The sequence below is a fragment of the Schistosoma haematobium genome, chromosome ZW (assembly GCF_000699445.3).
Source record: "Schistosoma haematobium chromosome ZW, whole genome shotgun sequence".
Lineage (NCBI taxonomy): Eukaryota > Metazoa > Platyhelminthes > Trematoda > Strigeidida > Schistosomatidae > Schistosoma > Schistosoma haematobium.
The window spans coordinates 71,283,993-71,294,724 of NC_067195.1; the positions used below are offsets into that span (position 1 = coordinate 71,283,993).

Below are 10,732 nucleotides of genomic sequence, written 5' to 3' on the forward strand. Positions count from 1 at the left end.
TTTCCCGCTGCCTTAGGATTATGCTTAGGCCAGGCGCATGGTTGCATGCACTTGGTTGAGTTGACACCAAACTTCCAGTGGTACCAACAAAACTGCCCAGATTGTCTGGACATTTGTGACCTGTTTTGTGACTTGGCTCGTGGTCGTTGTGGTGACCTGCTCCTGTTTCTATGACCCATTTGCATTCTGGTGACAGCCTCAGTGAGACTCTTAACACTCGCAATGAGTCCTTCTATTACGGGGTCTTTTGCTGATTCTACTTTTTGTGTGTGATTTATTGTGCCTGATCCAGTTGGAGAACCTCTTTCCATTATTCTGTCGGCTATACGCGCTAAATGAGATAATGAGGTTTCAGGATCTTGTGCATCCAAACAGTGTTGGACGTAGCATGGGAGAGCTTGTATCCATCCTTGTTTTAGGACTGCTTCACCCACTGTGTTATCACCCACTAAGACTTGGAGGTGACGTAAAAACTGTGACGGCGACCGATCACCTAGTGTTTCACCTTGAAAAAGTCTTTGAATTCTTTGACTATCTGATAATGATAAACGGTTCATTATCTCTCGTCTTAAGATGGTGTATGGTTGTGGTGATGGTGGATCTAAAATCAAGTCACGGACTTCTTTGGCAACTGGAGGAGGAAGGATAGAACACAAATCTCTATAGCGAATCCCTTCAGATTTGATATTGTGTCTCGTGAAATAATGCTCTAGTTGAGCAAACCACAACTCAGGATCACTACGATCAAATTCTGGAAGTCGGGATTTCGTAGTCATAACAGTGTCTATCTCCACTGGTGACAAATCATCCAGATTATGGGTTTCTATTGAGTCTGACATGAGGTATGTGACAAATATAGCAATAAAGTTAGCACGAAAAAATGGTTTCTATAACACGAATAACTTAAGGTAATTAAAAAAAAGAAAAAACTATTTATATATCCAACTTAGATTACGGATAATCAGGTCTACTTTTACGATTGAGTACAAAAAATATAATATTAATAACAAAAATGAGGTTAAATTTGTGTTCAAAAGGGCTCACCAATTTCGTGTCTATAGGTAACCCTCGTGCTATTGATAGAAGAAACCAGACAAGTAGTGAATAGGTCTTTATTTCGATCTTAGCGCAGTCACAGTGGAGCGTGGGATTATCTGTTCAGACAAACAAAGGCTCTCAACATTCAATATAAGATAATGGGGAATATAACGCTTATACAAAACAAGGAAGTGAATGAATACTTGAACAATACTGTTTTGGCATATGCTTGGTTGTTTCAGGTCAACTCTTAACCAACCAACCTAAGCTGTTACAAATCTAGCTTCACCTTCAACTCAACAGGACTCCCAGAAGTGAACCTGAGCACCGAATTGGTGTACCGGAAACTGCAGTACCCAGTGTGATTTTTTCTCAGTCGCTAAGCTGGGGCACGCTATCAGAAAATCAGAAGCTGTCTCACGTAGCACCGATTTTCAATGGGGGTTTACCGAGCGAACCTTATAGCCACCATCCAATAGCACTTCTCATGATACCCTCAAAAATCATAAAGGCCCTGATATGCGACGGTTTACGTGACTACTTACTATTCATCTAACTTCTTTTCACCCCAACATCATAGTTTTAGGAGAAGCAACCTGCTGATGGCGTTGGACAAATTGACAACCATCCCTAATAGGGTCAGTAAGATCAAGTGAACAGACACGAAGCCGCCATTATTTGATCGGCTTACTTCGTTTCTAAATAACTGAACTTTTGAGGTCAGGGTAAACTTCACTTTTTATAAGGCTATAGCGTGTCCTAGTAGGGGAAACCTGACATATTCTTGAGGATTAAGTACAGTATCTGACTGTAATTTACTAATTCTTTTTTCCCATCTAATACAACTAGGTTGTTACTTGTAAACATCAGTGATCTATTACTACTAGATGCGGAAGTCCGTTAAGCGAAAGCTTCTTATATTCCGTCAAGAACTATTTGAACTTGTAGATTGCTAACGTAGATGATCCGTGTTGTGTAACTGGGGGCTTACTTGAGTTAGACGGGAAGTGTGTGACTAACAAGACAACGTTCAAGTCACACACGTGGACTACCCTTTCTTTGTATCCAGGTACTGTGGCTCTTTTGATGAATGTACAATGCAAATGACGTTGTTACAAAAACATACTAGTAAGAGTAGGTACAAGGAACAGAGTGCGGCAAATGCTGCATGAGCCGGTCCATGGCGTGCAATCAACTGATGTATTTTGGTTGTCCTTGACCCTGACGAAGATCAGTTAGCTGCTCGACATTCAGGGACCCGACTGCCGAATGATCTGGCGAGAGTTCAGTGACATTTCACTGGCCCAACAAACTATTTTGAGCGTACCATTACGTTAGCTATTGAAGCCTGCCCGTATTATTAAAATCAAAATTTTTTAGGTATATGTTTACCTAAAAAATGATATATTCCATAACTTTTTTTGTATTTATTTGATCTGTCGCATTTTGGTAAACGGAGTATCTGAAGTGTGAAACAGACCAATGCAACGTAAGGCGCTAAAATACAGTTATATATTTTTGTCAGTGAATGTTGATTTCTGTTCAACAGATGATGAAAAAGGTGGGTCTTTCTACATATTAGTCACTAATTGTAAAAGTTCAGTGAAAATTCAGTTGGAAACGAAGGATGGCATATCCAGGTTTCTGGTCATTTCTGTTTTCTTTGTTAGACAGTAAGAATATTCAAACATTGTTTGAAGATTTCGTCATGATTTAGCAGTGTCGATTCAAAATACTAGATTTACTGTACAACATGATCCTTTCACTACTACAATTTCTTCGGAAATCACTAATATTAGTCAAAAACCGCGTAACAGATATGAGATTCTCCTCTTAACTGAATGTGTCGCCATACAGTCCATTATAAATATCACGGTGGAAGATGAGGTTTGTTAACAAAGAATTTTTTGTCTGAAAACTGAACAAGTCATAATGTGTATGTATCTTATCAAAAATATAGTTTTCGGTGCAACTTTTTCTACTTAATATTACCCTTAACTTAGTAACCAACGATTTGACAACCTAACTGGAATAACGTTTTTATGGGGCTGATTGTTTGGTATTGATTACATATTGATAACATAATGCATAATGCAGTATGCAACCAAAAGCGTAGTATGAACACTTCAGTCGATTTTAAAACATCTTACCATAATCATGTCACTTTATTTAAAACAAACCGGTAACTCAACGAGTTCAGATCATGTTAGAAGTAAGGATTTGTAGATAAAGTAGAGCTTAGTGTATAGATCCTCACCCTTTTTTAACTCTACGTAGATAAATGCAGACAAATTAGTCACTTGTCAGTCCAAAATATTTTACTCCGAAGTCGTGATAGTAGTGATGTACCACATATATATCTTTAGAGTTGATTAACATCTTGTAATTAGCATAGGTGATTTGAATCGCTGAAAAATTCCTATCATATTAAAACAATTATATTAGCGAAGAATACCCTTTTCAATAATTTATCAGGTTCTACAATTATATATCCAAATTAATAATGCATAAAATCGGCTAGGTTTATGGCGAAATACCTCACTTACAAAATGTAACATATGAATTAAGGGTTGTTTGTCATATGAAATAAAACCAAATGGTTAATGTTGGGGTGACTAATACGAAGTGTTAACTTAGATAAGCTCATATGTTAAATGGAGTTGCGAGATAAATGACCATATTTATTCTGATCAGGATCTCCAATTATTTGTCTTCGGCTCTCCTTTCTAGGTTCTGCCAAGCACTATTTTGTGGTCTTAACGTCCGCCTCCAATGTTCAAAGCCATACATTCCTCTGTCCTCTCTTCCTTTTCCCTTGAAAATTCGAAATGCAGTTTGAGTATTTGAATATGGTATATCCTGTCCACCGTCAGAGCCTGTCCCTCAGCTGGGAGATGCTTTGTTCTCTGCTATATTCTATTACTGTCGGTGGTCTCCGGCCAATACACCTAGAATACTTTGAATAAGCAGCATTTTATTAGATACCTGAACGCTTTTGATAATGTCTGTGGTAGTTTGCCTGCTTATATTAATAAAGGTTTCCATCCCCTTCAGAGCTTTATAATTAAGTGTATTTTTGTTGATGCTAATGTAGCAGAACTTCGAAATCTTACTTTCCCTCTTGTAAATGTTGAGGAAACTTCTGCAGAGGCTTTTACTTAGCTGGCTATCTTTACCTGCATTCGTTGTTGTGTATGGGATAGAAGAGCTAGATCGTCTGCGAAGTCCAAATTCTTTAGCTGTACCAAAGTGCACGCTGTAGTCCATAATTTTCTTGAGATGTAAATGTCTTTATAATCCAATTAGCATCAGAAAAAAAAACGAGAGTAGACAGGTTTGTCTTACACCGGTATTCTCCTGGAATGCATCTGTGAGCTTCCTTTCATGTACGATATTTCGATCCAGTGTCTCGTGGAAGTTCCGTATGATGGTGACGATTTTCTCAGATAACCCAGTGTCAAGGAAGATTCCATAAGGTTCTATCCAAACTGTTGAATGTTTTCTCATTACAAAGGAGTATATGGATAAGTTCCACTCAATCGATTGCTCAACGATGAACCATGGTGTCGCAATTTGATCTGTACAGGATCGATCCTTACAAAAGTCAACTTGTTGATCTCAAAGTCTGGAGTGTAATCAATCTTTCATTTGGTTCATCACTCGGTTGAAAAGTTTTCCTTGTACTGATAGGTATATGACACCTCCGCAGTTCTCACATGTACTAGGATCTCCTTTATTCGGTATCTTTCTAGTCTATGAGTATTTGCTCCTCATCCCAAATCTTTCTGAAGAGAACTGTGCATCTTTGCAGGTACCACTATATTTGACTTCAGTGCTTCAGCTAATATGCTCTCTGGTCCCATCGCTTTCTCACTCTTGACCACACTGATCTCTTTTGGGGTTACATCTTTAGGGAGGTCTGTATGCATTGCTTTGGTGTTCGATGGAGCTGGTCTGTTTAAGAGCTATTCAAATTACTCTATCCATTTGTTTCACTGCTCTTGAACCTCAATGGCTTGGCTATTTTCCTTGTTCTTAAATGGTCTCTTTGGTCTACTACATTTTCGTGTTAGCTTTTTAGTTGTATCATATAGTTCTATACTTTTTTATCTCATCCCTTTTTCTATCATAGTCTTTATCATCTTTGCTGCCATCATTGGTAGGCATGAAGCACTGTATGACATTTATTGTGATCCATTCCTCCTTTGTTTCTAAGAATTATTTAGTGATCTTGTACCCGTGTGTTTCCCTTTTTTAAAGCGTCTTTGGTGCTTTATTGGGTTTCATTAGTGTAGCTCCTGATATGTGGATTTTCCCCTTCATGATCAGAATACAACAGTTTTCCTATAGTTCGTCTTTTATGTCTAGATTGTGTCGAAGGTGCTTAGCTCACTTCGAGCGCAGCTAGCTTGAATCTACTTATTTATTATGCTATCCATCCGTGTCTCCCATACGGTCCGGACATTCCACTTATCGCTATTAATTGTCGTTCGGTTTGCCAGAAGCGATAAGGTTGTTAACCATGCACTCAGTTCTCTTCCTTTACTCAGGCTAAATTTATGACAGTCTAATTCCAAGCTGACTTTTTCTGTGAAATTATCAATCTTCCACTTTTCCCCTATTATCATAGCAAATTAGTTTTATACCACATTTTCTGGTTACTGAAGTTTGCGAAACAATTAGAATGAAAGCTTAAAAGAGAAGGTATTAGATTTTCATTTCTTTAAAACTACCTCATATATTACTACAAAACCACAATTTTACCGAGTGATATTTGCTTAAGTACCACTTACACTACATATTCAAAAGTTTAAAGTAACATAAGTGTTTTGAGTGTTCATTCTTATTAAAATAGCTCCTCCTTAAAACTTTAAGCACCAAATTAATTGTTTTGTCACTCATTTTAGATTTATTGTAATTCATCTCAAAAGTAAATAACGAAAATAAAGTTGTTTTTATTGCTTTATAAAAGATAAAAATACGGATAAATTATTTTCAGGATGAATTTCACAGAACATTGAATTCTTTATACCATTGTCTTTTTCCATATGTTTTGTATTACAGAGAATATCTATATCTCTGTGAAGTGCCTTTACAAAAACTATTTTTATAGTGATATAAGAATCCAATTTTTATACTAGGATTACTAAAGTCTCAGAGGATTTATTGATTGGGACTTCAAACCTCCAAATAATAAGTCATAAATTTAAACTGAATCCAACAGCTCTCTCCTACACTCTGTTACTGCATATAATTAGTAGACCAAATCTATTCGGTGTTTACTTGTAAATTTTTGATGGGGATAAAATTTTTTTTCATTTTCATAGTGAACCATGTAACTCTCCCAAAATAAGCATAAGCAATTAGCACATCACAAAATGTGAAGACATACTCCTACAGAAATATATAAATATATCATCTTGAGTGTTGTAGCATATCTTAACTTATTCATATTTAATTCGATTCGAAATAGATTGGATTATCCCGTTGTTGATATGGTTACTGAAATATGATCAGTCTTGTTTGGGATATGTGCATCCTGTGCGAATTGCTTCGATATAGCCATTGTAACAAGAAATTAAATTTCAGTCGAAATATCAACAACGAGGTAGTCCGATCCAATTCGAATTGGATTTAAACTCGTAACCGTTGCACAAGTGAGTAACTATCCTAACTCGGTGGTTAGGTGGATAACACAATGGTGTTTAAAGTGAATAGTGCTGGGTCCGGACTCTGGAGTGTGCATCATCTTGGGAATCCATGTACATCCAGATGATGAGTCCCAAATAGGACAAGACGCGCGTCCTGGATATGATTGCTAGCCTCATCCCATCCATTTTTATAGTATTCACGTTCAAGCTTTATCGTTTCTGTATCGTAATGTGAATATTGTTCACTGAATGGATCAGCCTAAAAAAATAACGAAATGTAATTTAATTGAGCCGTCCTTTATTTTTCTTTCATTTTATGAAGGAAAATAACATAAGTTCAACTATGTATCTCAATAGAACCTTGCAAAATAAGATCATTGTGAATGGCACATGTGAACAAAAAAGACAGGATTTGACAGTTTCATGGTCGCCAAATGTCGATTTCTTAGACTGGAAACTTATATTTGTGTTTGGAGAGGATTCTGAAAGATATGATCTGGAAAGCATAGGTATTACTTATACAGTTGATAAAGGTAATTAACACTTTGAAAAGATTAAAGCCACTTTAAATAACTTTAGTTGTGTTTTTTTCTCTTCCCTTAAAGATAAATTCAATCAAACATTACATTAAAAAAATATATTTAAACTTTGGAATGCCAATAATAATATAAGTGTTGTAGCTATTGAACGAATAAGTGTTTATCTTATTTGCTAAAGATGATTACGTAGGCAATGTGTTGAACTCGAAATAATGTGTATCTAGTTACTAACTATTTAATTCTAAATTTTTCATTAATACTAATCTACATACTTCATGTTTTGTTAGTTTATCATGCTAACACCGCCCCTATTAGAAATAAAATGAGGTTAATCATTTCAAATGCAATTTTATTATACAGGCAATGAAATTGATGCTAATACAGATAGAGGTTTGTTCACGATTCCTGTCGGTGGATACTATGAATGTGCCAATCATTTACATAGAGAACTATTCGTGGACGATAATGATAATATAAAAATCAATATTTATTTTTTAAACTCATCAATGGAAGCATTCAGACTTGAAAATCGTTCAGAATTTATGGGTCTTGGTGAGTGTACAAATATAAAGCTGTTGTAGTAGACCATTTAACTATGAGGTAAAATCTTCCGAAGCTATTTTTCTACAATTATATTGGCCGCATGTTTATTAAGTATTTTGGTTGTATCATTTTCGTATTACCCTTGTTCCAAGCTTTTATTTCAACAATAGAATGGTGCTATAGTCTTCAAAACGTTGCTTAGGATCGATTATCTGTGTACACGGTACTCCATTTTTCCCATCATTAAGGTTGTTGTTCCGTGATCTGGTTTTGTATGCATATAAATGAATGTCTGAAATATTATGGCGATCTTGTACTGGTGATCACCGCTTCTGTGTTCTTCCTCTTCGTTCGCGGCCAGTTAGTATTGAACCAATCGTCAAGCATAGAGTATCAGTTTCCCTCGTCCTTGCTGCGTATTGGTAGCTTAAGATCGTCTACGCTTATTGGTCCGTTGTAAGACTTAACAAAAGCATCTGAAAATGTACCACTAAATGACTTTTCTTTTAAAAACTAGGTTTTTTCCTTAAGCAAATAAATATTTTTCTTACCAAAGTTTTTTTTTTTATAAATAACATGTGTTCGTTTCACAGACACTAACATCTAATTAAAGTCATATTAAACGTGCCAGAGTTGTTCTTTAATGTTGGGATAGTAGCATAGTTGTCGTAAATCTTACTGGGAATTCTGTGGTTACACAGGTGTACAACTAGATAATAAGTTCAATATTTTAATATAATGACATTCATTTGTTTAATAAAAACATTTTTATCATGACGTAGAATATACAAACCTCGGAAACTTAGTTTCCCATAAATTGGTGCATAAGAAATGTATTATTATTTTATCGCTATAAATGTTACCTAATATTTATAAAAAGTTCGGTTTTCTTCACTATTCATTTAGTTTATCAAAGAGAACAGAAAGTTCTCGTCGAAATCATGAAGAAATAAACTAAATGAAAACGGTTCTCGGAAATGCAAAGTGAAGCAAAAAAATAACAGAAAGTCTAGACTGATTTTAATTCTGATCATTAATGTATCAAACTGATTTTCACATTCCTCCAAGTTCTATATCACATACATATGCGGTCTTATTAAGTATGTTTCCACTAGTCCCAACCCCGACTGTTGTTGCTACCTTGACGTGGTGGTCGGGCTTGCCTATCGTGATGAAGCAACCGAGCTATACTAGCTGGAACAACCGTTCCTCAAGGTCCTACCATGTCAGACAGGTCGGTTGAAGAGTGGTAAGACTAAAAGCAACAAACTCAAGGGCCGAAGGCGAAGTTGTACTGCTGACTGTATAGAGGTGTGACAGCAGTAAGGTGTTTCTTTCAGACAACCAGCATGACAGCGATGCTGCCTGGTCCTACGTTGTAGCTGACTGACTAGTTCCAACTAGATCTGTTATGAAGTCGGACTGTATTGTTAGTCGTACTAATTTTCCATTTAATATAGATCACTATTTAGAAATTCGATAATTTAACAATCTGATTTTCTTAGGTACGAACTGGAAAAAATCCCGAATAAAATGCTCGGTATGTTTTATGACATTATCTATTATTGAACCATCATATTAGAAATAATGTAAGCTATGATATATAGAATGTTTCTGCGTAACAATAGAGAGAATCTATCTTAAATAGAAAATTCTGGTGGTGCTATCTATGTTCGCTGAGTTGAATGGTTTAACTGTACAGCTTTCAGTCTCAATAACATCTTCAACGTTCAAATAAACTTGAATTAACCCCCAGTGATTTTGTCCAGAAAGATAATGGAACCTTTACAATTAAATGATCGACGCTCATAGGACACGATATCACCAAATTATTTCGAAATAATTATTTATAGATTGTCTAATTTCTAATATTTTTACACATTTTTAGCCATAGACTGTCCATTGAGTATCATATGGTTAAAGAAGGTTCCAACAATTGTATGTACCACCCTACTTCTGATAGGTCTTGCTATTCTTTTAATATATTTGTGCAGTCGTCTTAGCAAACGATCAGCATATGAGACAATTAGATAATTATATATATCTTATAATATATTTCAATGAAATGCTTTTACACAAATCATGAATGGTTCTAGTTTGAGATTTGTTTATTTTCTGTATCTCGTCCTTGATATTTTTGTATGATCAAGTGTAATTAATTATCATCTTTTCCTTACATTTATTAAACAGATTATTTCTTTATTACTTTATGAAAATAGCATATATATTGTAATAATGTACCTATACATCGATGATAAAAAATTTGGGAACTTATCTATTTTTTTGTTTTTTTTATGATAATACCTATTGTTCGTAATGGAAAATCTTACTTGTAATGACATTTGGAAAAAAATTATTACAAATGATGCCAATATTATTATTGGTGCTAATTTTGTTTCCTTTCGTTATTTTTCCCATTAGATAGTTTATTGTAAGCTATTACTCAATTTCCTAAACATTCTTTTTCCTTACTGTTACTTCTATAACATACAAATATATGACCATTTATTTATTTATTATTTATTTAAACACATGAACATTGGTACAAGGAGGCACCAAATATATATATGCCACACTTCGTCATTCGATTTGTGTGAGAGCTGGAACACTTCCCGGAAGCCCAGACTGAAGCAGGTGGTTTCCTTAGGGGTCACTCCACGAACCTTTGACCTAGAGGTCTAATCCACAAAGTAGTGTAGCAACATTAGGAGATGCAGTCCCACGGTAGGCAGTGGCCAACGATAGGTTCATATGCCACTTTTTCCCTCAGGATCCTGGAGCCCATTGATTGGGAATCAGGGTTTTCCAACTCGCCTTTGTCGATCCTCTATATCCACCGACCCCGTTAAAGTGCCAGGTATTCGCTTTTCGTCCTCTCAATTTCGTAAACAATACTTCCGTCGCGAAACGGCAGTGATCAGGGCCTCCCTTACATAGGCTGTATACGCGTGGCCATGTGAG

The 10,732-nt window shown here is 35.7% G+C and overlaps 1 protein-coding gene across 2 annotated transcripts; it reads left to right on the plus strand.

Moving 5' to 3' along the window:
- Positions 1-1,200: 1,200 nt before the first annotated feature.
- MS3_00004304 (uncharacterized protein) lies at positions 1,201-10,732 on the plus strand. Of its 2 annotated transcripts, XM_051212211.1 has the most exons (6): positions 1,201-2,599; positions 2,637-2,711; positions 2,756-2,925; positions 7,012-7,222; positions 7,589-7,780; positions 9,660-10,732. In XM_051212211.1, the coding sequence occupies exons 2-6, from the start codon at positions 2,666-2,668 to the stop codon at positions 9,803-9,805; spliced, it is 765 nt and encodes a 254-aa protein (XP_051072363.1). In that variant the 5' UTR covers positions 1,201-2,599; positions 2,637-2,665; the 3' UTR covers positions 9,806-10,732. The 2 variants fall into 2 exon arrangements, with proteins under 2 accessions (XP_051072363.1, XP_051072362.1); XM_051212210.1 differs by having other exon boundaries at positions 2,637-2,925; positions 7,589-10,732.

Excerpts from the sequence above, each read along its gene's own strand:
- MS3_00004304 (XM_051212211.1), top strand. The coding sequence starts at position 2,666 with ATGGCATATCCAGGTTTCTGGTCATTTCTGTTTTCTTTGTTAGACA. Across the intron at positions 2,712-2,755 it reads TCTGTTTTCTTTGTTAGACA|CAGTGTCGATTCAAAATACT; the intron begins GTAAGAATATTC and ends GTCATGATTTAG. Across the intron at positions 2,926-7,011 it reads ATATCACGGTGGAAGATGAG|GAAAATAACATAAGTTCAAC; the intron begins GTTTGTTAACAA and ends CATTTTATGAAG.